Genomic DNA, 15,852 nt, shown 5'->3' on the forward strand with positions numbered 1-15,852 from the left:
CTGCTTTGTTTGCTGTGTTAAAGTGACCTGGCACTAAAACATGCTGTGGTTTGATTATCGATTTAGCAGTCTCTCTAATTTGTTTATCCTCTTTTTTAACCTTCCCACTGATCCCATTGTGTCCAATGATACCAGCTAGATTTCTGAGAGAGGGAGAGAGAAGTCCCAGTGCTGCACAGCAGAGATGAGGATGATTCACGTGTGAGAGGTGAGTAGTGCACGGAGGTAGATTTTGGCTTCTTTAAGCCACCTTTTGTTTAAAACCTTTGTCCTACTGTTTCTCATTTCCACAGTGATTTGTTTTACCGCAGAGTCCCAGGTGTATTCAATAGTCTGGCTACAAATAGACCGGTCATACGTCATGCTGACAGCTTGCCGAGTATCAGATCAATTAAACTGCTTTACGTATTGTTTACAGATGTGTTTTATCCAGCTTCAACCAGCAACAGCTTTACAATGTTAGAATACAGTTAGAAGAGAGCATTTTAAAATGGTGTGAGAGATGTAGGGCTATTACTCTGTGCAGCTTTCTGTTTATTTACCCCTCCCTGCACACATTAGTGGAGAATTACTAGGGGGATATAGGGAAGAGTTCTGTTGACAAAAATAAACCTGGAAGGAGATTGGGAGGAGTCTTTCTGATTTCCTTTTCTTTTAGTTTGGTGGGCTGAAGCTCAAGACGAATAGGGCAAAAGGGACTGGAAGAATAGCAGGCTCTTCAAGTTGCTTGTTGGCTTTATTAGAAAGAAGAGAGAGAGAGAGAGAGCAGCACTCGTCTCCACTCCCCCTCCCAGCAAAGGGGAGAGCAAGTCTAAATCATGTTGCATATCAGTGCTGTTGTGCTGTGATGTTGCTCAGGCAGAGCCCGGCGCAGAGCAGGCACCCGTGTGGACCAGCACTCAGACCCAGGACCAGCCCAGCCTTCCCAGAGCTGGAGACCCTCTCCCCGCAGCGACCCTCGCCTCCACCGCGGGTCCCCTTCAGTGACATGTACCCTGAAGAGAGCCGGGGGTCTGGAGCCACTGTGGACTTCCTTGAAGGGACCTACGACTATGCGGCCCCCACCCCTGCCCCGACCCCTCTCTACAGCCACTCCACGGCGGGCTTCTACTCTCCTCCTCTGGACGCCCACGGACAGCCCTCGGATGGCAGCCTTCAGTCCATGGGGAGTGGGCCAGCTAGTCCTCTAGTGTTCGTGCCATGCAGCCCCCGACTCAGCCCCTTTATGCACCCCCCCAGCCATCACTATTTGGAAACCACCTCAACTCCTGTGTACAGGTGAGGGAATTCAAGTTTTCTTTATAACCATATTGGAGAAAAAAAGGGTAATGTTGTGCACTTGGAAAAAGTTATATTTATAGACTCTGAAGCAACAGGTATGAATCACTGCTGTTGTTGTTTTTTTTGTATCATTAGGTGAAGTTGGTTTATTTTTGGTGACAACCTCTAAAGTTTTCATTAGTGGTTTTATTAAATCCAACCAATTAATGAAAACAAAAAAAGAGAAGTGCAAAACATAATTACGCCGGCAGTGGCTCAGTCAGTAGGGGCTTGGACTGCGAGCCGTAGGGTCGCCGGTTCAAGTCCCCGAACAGACCTAAATATGGAGTGTGGACTGCTACTTGGAGAGGTCCCAGTTCACCTCATGCCCTGCCGTGGTGCCCTTGAGCAAGGCACCGGACACCCCCCTTTCCATTGCTCCCCGGGCGCTGTACACTAGCTGCCCACTGCTCCTAGTACTATACTCCTGGTACTAGGATGGGAACACATTTAACTGTGTGTGCTGTGTGCTCTGCATGTGTGACCATTAAAGAGGGTGTCATCCCTCCCATTCTTCTATTTTCTCTAAATTCTAATTTTGTTGATATTTTTTTTTTATTAATTAATTTTCTTTCCTATTTTACTGTATTTTACAGGTTGTCTCCTATTAAGTGGTTGTATGGTATCTTGCCACATAACTAGCTTTAATATCTTTCACTCACATATTATGGCATTGGCATTCTGTTCAGTCCTCACAGTTGTAAACAAAACCAAATTATATAACTGCATTGTTTTTTTTACATTTAGCTTTATACAAAACATTGCCCCTATCTCCATAGAAAGGATCAAGCTTTGTCCTGGTTTCTAATTCCAGAGATTAAGGACTTGGTCTAAGACCTTGAAAACAGAACAATACATAAGTGCACATACAGATTGCTTCCTGCCTCAGGTGGAAAATAGTACTAAATCTTTTTTTATGCTATAAGCCAGTCAGTTCGAGATGGTATCGTAAAAGTGGAAGGATTGAAAGTAAGTCGTTGCCAGCCAATTATTTTATGATTAAAGACATTTGTTAGAGAATTTTTTTGACTAAATGTCCAGGAATGGCAAGAAACACATTTGATATTTTATTCAACCTCCATCTGACTTTATTGTCATTAGCTTTTATTAAATCACTTACAAAGTTCAACATTTGAAATCATTCAACTGAGCTGAAATCCTGTGGCAGGTCCAGTCTGCAGTCAGTTTCCAGAGAGGACCTGTGCGGCACCAGCGACGAGTCGTTCAGCGTGGGGGAGTCGGGGGCCGGGGGGTTTGAGATGGTCAAAGAAACGCGGTTCTGTGCCGTGTGCAGCGACTATGCTTCTGGGTATCACTACGGGGTGTGGTCCTGTGAGGGCTGCAAGGCCTTCTTCAAGAGGAGCATCCAGGGTAGGTACTCTGTCTGCTTCATACACGTGTGATCTGCACCTGTTGTTCTCAAACTTATCCAATCCAATCCACTTTATTTATATAGCACAGTTTAGAAACAGAGGGTTTGCCAAAGTGCTTCACAATGAACATAACATTATAATAAAATATAATATTACACGAATAGATAAAAGGCACACATAAGAATAAATACAAGGCACATAAAGGCTATGGACAGACAGTAAAAGCATCCAAATAGGTAAGACATAGCTCAGACTGACTGGTAAGCGAGGGAAAAGAGGTGGGTCTTTAGGCGGGACTTAAAAGCTTCAAGAGTGGGCGACAATTTTACATGAGGGGGCTTATAATAATAACTTATATATATATATATATATATATATATATATAAAAGATAAAACCATATGATAGAAGAGTAGAACTTTATAAATGGAGCACTGTGCCTAATAAAAAAATACGTTTTGCTGTCAGCCAACAAATGAATATTTAATGTTTTTTATTCAGGCACATCTTGGAATTAAAAAACATCCACAATAGGGAAAACAGAAGTTTGGATTTGAAAGGATTTATTATACTTATTACTGACTAGGCTCATGGTAATAAAGTGAACCGCCTGTAACTTCTACAGAGACATCAATGGTTAAACTGCAGCTTTCGGAAGCAGAAAACGGGAAATGTCTGTCCTTAATCGAGACATTGTGAAACGGAGATCATTTGTTATCATAAGTTTGTTCTTTTTTATATCGTTTCTTATAGATTTTTGGTTCTAGAGACAAGTGTTTCATTTTTTGCAAGAACATTGTTTTGGAAGGATTCAAACAAAAACACATTTCTTTTAATTTCCTTAAGAATAAAATATTAAAAGATACACTTCCCCCCAAAACTATGACAAAAGACGGTTCCATCAGAGGAGATATCACGCTTAATTCAGCGTAGTGCAGAAAGACAAACAAATGTTTGCATGTCATGTCTTTCACAGATCATTGTGAACAACCTAAATGTACTGTTGCCTGTGCAGAAAGAAATGTAATTTGCTTGCCTGGTCATGCTGTGATATAATGCTTCGGCATGTTGTGAAGTCTTTCAAAGAAGGACTGTCATAAAGAAACCAATAGTCTCCATGGCGATGAACAAGCCTAGGTGCCACGTTTTAACATTTTCTCTATCTCAGATCCATTTAAAATGGGAATAGAGTGTCCCTGACTACTAAATAACCTAAATCTGAACTGAACAGTGGAGTGGGGGGCTTGAAGTAATAGATTTTCTTTCCTTCCAGGTCACAATGACTATATGTGCCCAGCAACCAATCAGTGTACTATCGACAGGAATCGGAGGAAGAGCTGCCAGGCTTGCCGTCTTAGGAAGTGCTACGAAGTGGGCATGATGAAGGGAGGTAGGTAGAAACACCAGCATACAGCAGAGTTTCTATCTTTATTTTCTATTTATTTATGTGCAGTCTGCTCTCTGTTGCTTATAATTGTAGCTTTACTTTTGGCTTAGTCTGTTGTTTTTAACTAGATATTTGGTTACATTCTCTGTATGTCTATTTAATGATTTGTTTTTCCACCGCAATTTAGCTTCTCTGTACATTGTTTAATTGTCAGCAAAATAAAATACTTTGATTGCCCTCAAGTTTTGAAAGGATGGCCACAAATATGAGCACGCTGGTGGATGCAGATAAGCTTCAGGCTAACTTTAACATGACCTTGAAGTGATTTCCTCTTAAGGAGTACAACCACTGATTAAAACCCACCCACATTTTGTTTTCATACTTCTTGTATTACACAGGCATCCATCAAATCTGTACTTCTTGACCTAGTAGTAAAATCAGGAGGTTATGTTCGAGCATTTGCAAGAAAAACAGCCCAATGACTTGTGTGCCTGCATGTGTTTTTTGTATCTGTATGTTATTTTGCGTTAATCCCTTGTTGTTTGCTCAAGGTGTTCGTAAGGACCGCGGCCGTGTTTTGCGACGTGACAAAGCGCGGACGGACACCACTGATAGAGTTAAGGCCCCTAAGGACCTGGAGCAGAGGACAGTGCCCCCTGTGGACGGGAGGAGGCGCAGCAGTGCTTTTGGTGGAGGAGTACGATCAACACTGAATGGCATGCCTCCTGACCAGGTGCTTATTCATGTAGAGACATTTGTTGTTGCCAAGGAGAAGTAATATAAAGCATCGTCTGAATATTATTGGCCAGTGGGTGTTCAGATGTATAGTTTCTCTGCTGTTTCCTCAGGTGCTCCTCCTGCTCCAGGGTGCAGAGCCCCCAACACTGTGCTCCCGTCAGAAGCTGAGCAGACCCTACTCCGAGGTCACCGTGATGACGCTGCTCACCAGCATGGCCGATAAGGAGCTGGTCCACATGATTGCCTGGGCCAAGAAGCTTCCAGGTACTGCTCCAGTAAATCCTTTTAATTATATTAAAACAATTACAAAAATAACTTTAATATTGACTATATAATGCAGTGTGGTCTTAAGATCCATTCTTTAAGATATAGTTTTCTTTTAGGATTTGACACGACAGATACTAGCTCACTACTTTACCAGATATTGGAATGTGGCTTAAATGATTCACATTATGGCCTGAATTCTGTGTTGCAGCAAATACCTATGACTTACTGGAACTGTTAAGACTCTCCTGAGATTTCTAGGAGTCCGTGACATTCCTGTCTGTAATGTGGTCTGTAGGAAATATAACAGTTGGTTGCACACTTTTTTGATTGTTCTCCAAAATTCACAAACTATCCTTTCCACATCATGTTTTCACATTCATCAAATTCCTTGATAGAAGTGATGTCTAACCGATTGTGTCTGTGGGTTTTGAGCAAAAACATCTGGTACAACTGCTGTTAATGGATACCAAATTGTTCCAAGTTTGTAAAAAGTGAGACTTTCGTATCTTTTTCAGAAATGTTTAAAGGTGACATGTCATGTTTTTCCGGTTATTACCCGTCCCCTTGTGTGTTATGAAGGTTTGTATGCATGTAAACGGTGTGCAGAGTCAAAACCCTCAAAGTACACCATGTAGCGAGTAAAACTCTAACACAGAAAATACCTCCCCAAAACGCCTCGTTGAAGATACGTCACTGTCCATTTGATTCTTCCGGGTACATCATGATGTCATGTCGTCCCCGGAACGAAATGGACCAATCCGTGGAGCTGTTACGTTACGTCCGCGGAGCCGTTACGTTAAGCCCCCGCTGATTGGTCCAAATTGACCAATCCACGGACTTCCTCACACACTCAGTGCATGCAGCTCTGCTGATTTCTCCTCCCTGGCTGCAGGCTGATAACAGACAGTTGGGATCGCGGCGAAATTCTCTCTGCAGACCCATTCTCACAGCGTTTATCAACCTTTCTCTTACTCAATATCAAGCCACACATATTGTTTTTACTTCGGCTGTGACTTTGTGTGTGCTCAGGGTGAGTTTGGCTGTGTTTCGCTGTGTATCGCTAAACAAGGAAATCACACCTCCACGGAGCTTAGCGCGATTCACAACGTCCCGACTGGTCCCGACCAATCGGAGCACACTGGGCTCACAGGGAGGGGGGGGGCAAGAGCTGCAACGAGCCGTTTAGTGGAGAGAGTGAATACTGCTGAATACACATACTTTACAGAGATGCTGTATGCGAAACCAATGTGAGTTTGGAACATTGCACAATATAAATCTATTCTAGTAGACCTCAATAATGGAAATATGATCAGTGGAAATGGCCATGACATGGGACCTTTAACATATTGAGATTTGTGCAAGAATTGCATGTTTCGGCGATTGTGTGGTGAGAACATCTGCTAGGGAACCTGCTCAAACCCCCCTTACTGTCAGTATACCTAGGAAAGACATGCACCCTCTGAATAACTTAACTCTGTATTTTGTGATTGCCAAGTTTTATATAGTTGTGATTATACTAAAGGTCACAACAGGTCATTTTATGCCATATGGCCAAGTTGGAAAAAATCGTCTCTTTACAACGAAACGGCTACCACTAGGGAAAATATGATGCAAAAAACTGCATGGGATTGGTTAACATTTGACATGTCTGTTAAGGAATATATTTGTGGGTATCCATAGAACCCCCTTCCATTCAGAAATCTCTTAAATCAAAAGAGCCCCATGGATAGAGCCATGGCCATTTTCCCCTCGCCATTATTTTGGACTTTGCTGCGTTATTTGGCCTCCTTTCCAACAAGCTAGCATGACGTTGTGTGTATATACCAATGGATTCCTAAAACAGAGCCCACTACAGCCCTTCACAAAATGTTGGCAAGACTATTCCTATTTTAAAAGTGTAGGATTGTAGGAGTAGGCTAAAAGCCCCTCAGTGCAAACTTTATTTTCTCCTTGCTCAGTGACATCATCTGTCTTCAACCAAAAAGGATAACTTCAAGTTTAATGACATTTCTGCTTTTCGCTAGTAGCTTTGAATGGATTTTTTCAGAGAACAATGTCTCTGTAAGTACTAAGGTGAAAGCAGGTGCACAGCATGTGAGTCAGGCTCTGCTGGAGCACCATGACATTTCCTGACAAATTGGGAAATGTTATCAAAAGCTTGGAATCATTGCCTTTCTTAAACATTCAAATGTACAGAAGTACAGGTTGTTGCTCTTGATGGTTGGAGCAACAGCATGGTGAAGGCAGACCTTTATAGTTGAAGCAAACACACACACACACACACACACACACACACACACACACACACACACACACACACACACACACACACACACACACACACACACAAATGCAGAGCAATTACAGCGATGGTTATCAGTCATCACTTTTGAAAGGATTGTTTGGCCAATCCCAAGGCATGCCATAGAGCCTAAATGCAGTGTGTTGTTATTCCCTTTTTACTTGCTGCCATCAAGATCTTACCTCGTGAGAGAGATTTAACACTTTTTATAGTCACTCAACTTCGTAAAATTGTCCCCGAAGAATCTGGACAATATGTTTTTAATCCCGAGCACTTTATAGCAATTATAATGAACAAAGACTAGATCCAAACAAACACAATCTGGTGCTGAAAGGGGTTATCAGTGCTAATTACTTTGAGCGGTGGGCGTAGACTGTAGTACGGTTTAGAATACTAACACTGCCAGAGTTAAATGTTTTCTGTGCACCTTCAGCCCACTCAAAAAAAGACATGCATCATGCATGCCCTTGTTTTTCTAGCACTTAAAAGAAACCATCTGCAATCTCGCTGCTCTTTTTCGTAGCCTTATCACTGGCACTCAGCTGTCTCAATTCATATGTAATTACATCCAATTCCCTCCCATTGTCCCCCCCCGTACCCTGTTTAGGACCCCTCACAATTCAAACAGTGTGCCTTTGGGCTTTTAGTGACGCACAAAGTTGTAATACCTCAAAATCAGCTGTGTGTGTGTGTGTGTGTGTGTGTGTGTGTGTGTGTGTGTGTGTGTGTGTGTGTGTGTGTGTGTGTGTGTGTGTGTGTGTGTGTGTGTGTGTGTGTGTGTGTGTGTGTGTGTGTGTGTGTGTGTGTGTGGTGTGTGTGTGTGTGTGTGTGTGTGTGTGTGTGTGTGTGTGTGTGTGTGTGTGTGTGTGTGTGTGTGTGTGTGAAGGCTTCCTGCAGCTGGGGCTCCATGACCAGGTGCAGCTGCTGGAGAGCTCCTGGCTGGAGGTTCTGATGATCGGGCTCGTCTGGAGGTCCATCCACTGCCCCGGGAAGCTCATCTTTGCTCAGGACCTCATACTGGACAGGTATCAGGAACACTCTCACCTCTTCTCTGCTGCTCCTCTCTTTACTTTTCATCTTGCTGCACTTTTCCTCCCTATTTCTCTGCCTCACTCTCACACAGATCTCAGCATTGTAGATTCTCCATCTCACACCATGGCAGCCATTGTGCCCACCCAACACGCCCGCTATAGAGTGAAATACTAATGACATGCTCCCCACAGAGAGGAGAGCAGCCTCTCTCTCCAATGAAATACTCATCATTACACCAGAGGCCAACAAGATAGAGATGTAATCAAAGAGTCAATGCAGGAAATGATGGAAGAGGATGAAGGGAGAGAGAGATGACTAGTAAGGAGGAGGCAGAGGAGAAAAAGCCAAATGACGATCAGAGAATAGAGAAAAAAAAGAGATGCAGTGAGGCATGAGACATGGATTTCTGCGAGGGAGACAGAGAGGGGCGAGACAGAGAGGGGCGAGGGAGACAGAGAGGGGCGAGGGAGACAGAGAGGGGCGAGACGGTGAGGGAGACAGAGAGGGGCGAGACAGAGAGGGGCGAGACAGAGAGGGGCGAGGGAGACAGAGAGGGGCGAGACAGAGAGGGGCGAGGGAGACAGAGAGGGGCGAGACGGTGAGGGAGACAGAGAGGGGCGAGACAGAGAGGGGCGAGGGAGACAGAGAGGGGCGAGGGAGACAGAGAGGGGCGAGACAGAGAGGGGCGAGGGAGACAGAGAGGGAGGAGACAGAGAGGGGCGAGGGAGACAGAGAGGGAGGAGACAGAGAGGGGCGAGGGAGACAGAGAGGGGTGAGGGAGACAGAGAGGGGCGAGACAGAGAGGGGCGAGGGAGACAGAGAGGGAGGAGACAGAGAGGGGCGAGGGAGACAGAGAGGGGTGAGGGAGACAGAGAGGGAGGAGACAGAGAGGGGTGAGGGAGACAGAGAGGGGCGAGACAGAGAGGGGCGAGGGAGACAGAGAGGGAGGAGACAGAGAGGGGTGAGGGAGACAGAGAGGGGCGAGACAGAGAGGGGCGAGGGAGACAGAGAGGGACGAGACAGAGAGGGGCGAGGGAGACAGAGAGGGGCGAGACAGAGAGGGGCGAGGGAGACAGAGAGGGAGGAGACAGAGAGGGGCGAGGGAGACAGAGAGGGACGAGACAGAGAGGGGCGAGGGAGACAGAGAGGGACGAGACAGAGAGGGGTGAGGGAGACAGAGAGGGGCGAGACAGAGAGGGGCGAGGGAGACAGAGAGGGGCGAGACAGAGAGGGGCGAGGGAGACAGAGAGGGACGAGACAGAGAGGGGTGAGGGACACAGAGAGGGGCGAGGGAGACAGTCTAAAACCTGGTCCCTGTGTGAGTGTCCTCACCAATTGGACATGATGACTTAATGGCTGTGGGTCAGAGTGGATGATTTCCCTCGGCTCTGTGCTGTCCAGGTTTATCTTGCACTCCAACCACTGGATATTATCCATCTTTCTGTCACTTTTCAACTGTCCTTACAACTGGAGGGTTGCAATGATTTGGGCCATTGCTGGAGTATCATTTTATATAGCTTAATGGTGGCAGATGAAGTCAGGTTTTCTTCTGTCGCTGCTCAGAACTAAGCTCAGTTTGTACGATTTTTAAATACAGAAGAAAAGGGACATTCTAAACTCCGAATAAAACTCTCTAATTTTGTGTCCTTCTTCTCCCCAGGAACGAAGGAAACTGTGTTGAAGGCATGGCGGAGATCTTCGACATGCTGCTGGCGACGGCTTCACGCTTCCGCTTGCTCAAACTCAAACCCGAGGAGTTTGTCTGTCTCAAAGCCATCATCTTGCTCAACTCTGGTGAGGCAACAGGAGCGTGTGTGTTTTAGTTTTAGTGACCTCTTTCTAAAACATTTGGAAAGGAATTGAATGTCAGCTAATGCCTGGAAACACTGACAGTAGGGATGGAACGATATAGGTTTTAATGGGAAGAAACACTACAAATTGGTTGTTTTGAGAGAAAAGACTGACACAATGTTGGTTTATGGTTATATTGCTTCATGATGCCTCCTATCTGTGATGCAATACACACATTTGTTTCTCAACATACTGGAAATGATTTCTCTTTCAGTGCCAAAAAAAAAGAAAAAAGTTTTAACAACATGTTTATTTATTGACTTTTCATTCCTGTATAATCATTTTGCACAAAGATGGCACTTTTTGTCAGAGCACTTCATCCTTCTGGGATTTCATGAAGAACAGCTCCAACGCCTGTGTGTATGGGAACGCCTCTGGTGCTGGTCCATTAACTTACAATAAGTGCGTTCGACCAACAAGATACAAACTTGAAGAAAACAGAATCATATAAGTACATCAGGTTTCATAGAGCTAAACATTTAAAGTGCAACTCCACTGGTTTTAGATAAGCCAGCCCTTTATTAGTATATAAGTGCTTTGTTAGTAATTCTATCGCTCGAAGTGGAGTCGAAAGAGATGAGTTTTCAGTCTGCGCCCTCTAACAGAAGACAGCAGAGTCAATTCTCTAATTAAAATATACTCATAAGCTTTCATTTTTCCTCCCACAGTTTTGTCACAGGTTTCCATTTGTGTTCCCGACAGTAAATATTGAACACCCACCAGGTGAAGCTCTGAGCGCTACTCAGACGCATTAGGCAGCACCGTGTACCCTCAACATGCCCGATAACTGTTCCCATGACAACATGATGCAGCACACAGGGCTCTGTTTGTCCCAGAGATTGAGATGTTTTACAAGAGAAACGGAGCAGACTTAAATACCAACAGGATGACCTGGCCCAGCTGCCTGAGCCGGACCAGCGTCTGATTGCTGAGTGGGCGGAATGCTTCTGCAGTGAGCGCATGTGTGCAACTTGACAAACTGCAGTTATCTTATTTTGTTCTCTCCGTCAGGGGCCTTCTCTTTCTGCACCGGCTCCATGGAGGCCTTCCACGACACGGCGGCGGTGCAGATCATGCTCGACACCATCACAGACGCTCTCATACATCACATCAGCCAATCAGGAGGCTCGGTGCAACAGCAGTCCAGACGACAGGCCCAGCTGCTCCTCCTGCTCTCACACATCAGGCACATGAGGTGGGATTCAATAAGAAAAGTGGGCTTTTTTTACCGTATAAAAAATCTTTAGTTTTCGACATGTTCTGTTGAGAATCAGGATTCAGATATCCACAACGTTTCTTTGAGGTGATAGGAACACTTATGTAAAGACTTGAAAGTTGAAAAAAAGGCATAGTATAGTATTTCGTCAAAAGTATAAAAAAATGTCATAGTAGTATAGTATAGTCATAAAAACTAACAAATAGCTGATTTGTAGACAGGAAGAAATACACCAGCCTCATTACATGCATTTGCTTTGCAAGATAATTCTCAGTCATAAGAGAGTTATAAATTAAACCCAAAACCATAAATGATTCATCAAAAAGCAACTTAAAGGTGGGGTAGGTCATTTTGGAGAAACCAGCTCGAGTGCGCTAGAATTTGAAAATACACAGCCGGAAGAAATCTGCCACTTCCTCACAGAGCCTCTCCTCCAACACACACGGACGCGCACATGACCAATGAGGGCTAGAGATAAGTTTGTGCACAGATGGAAGGCTGACAGGCAGGTAGGTCATCCAATCATTTTAGCCGGGCTGGCTAAAATGATTGGTCGTGCTTTTTACAGTACTACGGCTTCCACAGATGAACATTTTTGTATGGATTTTTTGTCAAAGCACTTAAAAGATATTCATTGCTATCGGGATGTTAAGAGCATTCCATGGAATATAACAAAAAGTGTATCTCGAGCCGGTTTCTCGAACTTACCTACCCCACCTTTAAGGGCAAAAATCTCAACAACAGACGTAGGTTTTCCAGGAGGTATTAACAGATACGGTTAGTTAGACTAGTGCGTTGGTGTTTGGATCAGGGGAGCACAGGTTCAAACCCCACTGCAGTCAGCATGTCGTTGTGTCCCTGGGCAAGAGAAGACACTTCACCCCAAATTGCTCCTGTGGGGATTGCCCACAGTATTGAGTATGTAAGTCGCTTTGGATAAAAGCGTCTAACAACAAGTAACATGTAATGTAAAATGGAACAGAGCTTCCCAGATTGTCGTACTGATTCTCTTATTCCTCGTCTCCCGTTTGTTTACCCCCCCCCCCCCCCCCCCCCCCCCGCAGCAACAAAGGGATGGAGCACCTCTACAGCATGAAGTGCAAGAACAAGGTGCCGCTGTACGACCTGCTGCTGGAGATGCTGGACGCTCACCGCCTGCACCGCCCCGACAGACCAGGCCAGCCCTGGACCCCGGCTGACGGAGAGCCCCCCCCCAGCGGCAGTGGAGGAGGACCACGAATCTACAATGAGAGCGCCAGCAGAGCCCCGACAGTCCTGCAGTACGGGGGCTCCCGCTCGGACTGCACCCCCATCCTATGAGAGAGAGCACCGCCTGAAGGTCTGAGGTGATGACTGTAAAACAGAGTGAGAGGCGCGTTGTGGATCGGGAACAAAAAAAGGGTTTATTATTTTCACGAGATAATTATTTATAAATGAAATGAGTTGTAGCTGTTTAGGGAGAAAACTCTCCTTTGCACTGCTCCAATTCACCAACTTATGAGCTCAATGCAGCATCTGTGATTTAGTCTCTAACAGCTTTACAGTGCAGCTTATTGGCACTCTGTTAGCTTTAAAATGACGGGCAGCTAATTTTAGTTTTCATTTGACCAAAGTGCACTTCCTCTGGGGATTAAGGGGCTATCCGGCATTATGTTTACTTTGAAATATTAAGATGATGACACACTAACTAAACTATGATAAGAGGGTGAATGTGTAATTTATTGTGTTTTTAAATTCAAATATTTTGAGAACTAAGCATCAGGTATTGTGATTTCACACTAAATGTTAAACTTTGATATATTTGGGAAAAATACATTCAATTCAGTTGCCACGGCCAGTGGTTAGGAATAACAAAAAATGCATGATAAAATAGTTATACAAATTTGAAGGAAGCCAAATTCATTGCTGGGAAACGCCCTTACCAAGCTTTTAATGTGAAGACTTAATGTTTGTTCTGTGTGCTTAGTGTGTGTGTGTGGGGGTGTGTGTGGGGGTGTGTGTGGGGGCGTGTGTGGGGGCAGTTGTTCAACATTTTCATACACTTAAGCTACCACTGGTTATTGCTCATCAGCTTCATTGATTACATGTTGCATTTGGCTGGATTTACACACCTTCAAAAAAGAAATGTTCACGTTTTTATCAACTGCTTGTGTCATTATAACATTTTTAAAAAGTGTGCCCAAATGTACTTATTCAAATAGGTTTTTCTGTTCCTCCAACAATTTGAATTGTCTATGAACATTATGCAACACATCCATAGGCTTATGTTGTGGCTAGGGGTGCATCCTAAACTGAAAATATGCTGCTCAAATGGCGAATAAGCATCCAAGCTTAAGAAATATGTTGTGGATTCATTTCCTGTTGATCGCCTAATCTATTTGTTTTGTTTTAGCTGTTAAAAATCATGTTACCAGGATCTAATACGTAGTTAGCGTTACAGTGTAGTTGTGTTTTTAAATCTTGATGAAAAGCCTCGATACAGTATTACAAAAGATGGACTTGGCCACTTTAGCTGTGAAGTGTAAATCCAGTCAAACTTGTCTGTCATTTGTTTACTATGCATACAAATAAAAGCTTTAAATGGGAAAATATTGTTTGTCATTGTTGGAATCTCAAAGTAAAGCCCAAGAACACACAGCAGTAAATATTTTATGTTTTATTATTTGCAAAGAGTATTCTTCATGAAGTCAGCATTAGCAAACTGTACATACATAAATAACCATTTTAATATTTGATCAGTTTTTACAGATTCTGTTTTACCAACGCAGTGATGCAATGTCTCGTCATCACCGCAGAACAATTATCGCAGTTATTACAAAGCTCAGTTTCCTGTCGCAGCCGTCTACTAAAACTACCAGTGATTGTTTGGCTTTCTTAAAAGCAGGGACTTTGAAGTGCATGCTCAAGCAGAAAGATACAAAATAACTGCCTTTATGAAGGCATTTTAACAAAAATATACAAATCAGTTGAGAGCTCATAACTCGTTTAAAATATTTGCCCTCCTTGATTAAATATTGAAATTAAAAACAGGAATTTAAGCGTTGGCTTTTGGAGAAAGAAGTCGGCCATCTTGGCTGGACGGCTTCAGTGCAGTACCTTCGACAGTGCTCACATCAGTGCTCGAGGTTCAGATGTTTTGCTTTAACGTCATTTACGTCGACTTCTTTTCCAAATTCAAGCAGAAACTTCGGATCATCCTTCAGAAAGCACTCCTGTTTCCGTTGTTGCATTGTCTTCAAATGTGTCTTGTGAAACAAACTTCCGAGGCTGTGAGTGATTGCTACTCAAGCTGCAGGTCCACTGTACAATTGAAAAGGTACAATACCCCACTCTCAGGGTGGTGCTTCATCAAAACATACAATCTAATAATTGATTGAACACTAAATAAATAGTAGCAGCTCTGGATATCATGGACAAAAAGCACGGTGGACTTTGGCTCCCAACATACATACAGTATATAAATAGTGCTTTGTTTTCATTGATCTCTCAGGTTTGTTCAGAAAACTTTATAAAATAATGTACACATTTAAGTTAAAAGTGTTATTTGGAGATGGGGTCTCCAGATGAAGCTCCATGTATTCTGCAGGGGGTTTAAAGGGTTGAGGTGAGTGTGCCTTGTTAGATAGGGAAGTCTTCATATCACCTCTGAGTCACTTCATGATGCAAAGAAGAGTTTGTTGCTTTAGGGCACGGGGTGAAGAGGAGACATTCAGGAGTCCTTGGCAAAGCAGCAGGTAGATGATTGGCTGCTTCTCATATGGGCGGAGGTCCGTTGGTGTAGCGCAGCATTGGATGGAAAGAGCGGGCGAAGTTGTTGGCATGGTGACAGCTGTAGTCCTCCTGCGTCATGGGCACCAGGCAGGCCAGGCCGATGATGAAGAGGAGGAGCAGCTGGACGGGAAGCGCAGCCCTGAGGACCCGCAGCAGGAAGGACTGGCCTTTAGAGGAGGAGGAGGAAGAGGAGGAGGAGACGCCATCCTGGAGGTCAGAACGGGAGGAAACGCAGCCAGCGGCGCCGGGGGATTTGCTTCGGCTGCAGGGAGACACAGAGTTAAGTTAAACACAGCCGAGAACAGACCTGAGTCCACTAGTGTTTGCAAATCATGGTTCGTAAAAAAACACTTAATAGCCTTTTTAATTTAGTTAAAATTCAAGGTTTGTGTGCTCGCATTAATTCTGAAGAACACTCAACCTCATGTGCTTGAATCTGAAGCGCACGATGATCAAACTAAGACTTTTTCAGTCAATCTATCGACTAAAAGTTAACTGAGAAAATATTGTAATAATGACTTAGGGAAAATAATTTGTATTCACATTAATAGTAGTTCTGACTTTCAAGTGGGTTTAAAGAAACATGTTTGCAAAAAC

At 44.0% G+C, this 15,852-nt stretch overlaps 2 protein-coding genes across 6 annotated transcripts in view; one reads left to right on the top strand and one right to left on the bottom strand.

Annotated features, from left to right (window-relative positions):
* Nucleotides 1-135: 135 nt before the first annotated feature.
* esr1 (estrogen receptor 1) lies at nt 136-13,472 on the top strand. 2 transcript variants are annotated; one of them, XM_034202759.1, is made up of 10 exons: nt 136-208; nt 859-1,278; nt 2,489-2,691; nt 3,965-4,081; nt 4,630-4,811; nt 4,927-5,080; nt 8,272-8,410; nt 10,078-10,211; nt 11,280-11,463; nt 12,549-13,472. In XM_034202759.1, exons 2-10 carry the CDS (start codon nt 989-991, stop codon nt 12,802-12,804), a joined length of 1,659 nt encoding a protein of 552 aa, XP_034058650.1. In that variant the 5' UTR covers nt 136-208; nt 859-988; the 3' UTR covers nt 12,805-13,472. The 2 variants fall into 2 exon arrangements, with proteins under 2 accessions (XP_034058650.1, XP_034058649.1); XM_034202758.1 differs by lacking the exon at nt 136-208 and having other exon boundaries at nt 833-1,278.
* Nucleotides 13,473-14,125: 653 nt separating this feature from the next.
* Nucleotides 14,126-15,852, bottom strand: part of syne1a (spectrin repeat containing, nuclear envelope 1a) — a gene marked incomplete at its 5' end in the record, with an annotated part of 86,570 nt that continues 84,843 nt past the window's right edge. For all 4 annotated transcript variants that reach the window (XM_034202757.1, XM_034202756.1, XM_034202755.1 and 1 more), the window contains 1 exon segment: nt 14,126-15,517. In XM_034202757.1, the coding sequence (XP_034058648.1) occupies nt 15,238-15,517 (280 nt within the window).

Source organism: Gymnodraco acuticeps, unplaced genomic scaffold (genome assembly GCF_902827175.1).
Source record: "Gymnodraco acuticeps unplaced genomic scaffold, fGymAcu1.1, whole genome shotgun sequence".
Lineage (NCBI taxonomy): Eukaryota > Metazoa > Chordata > Actinopteri > Perciformes > Bathydraconidae > Gymnodraco > Gymnodraco acuticeps.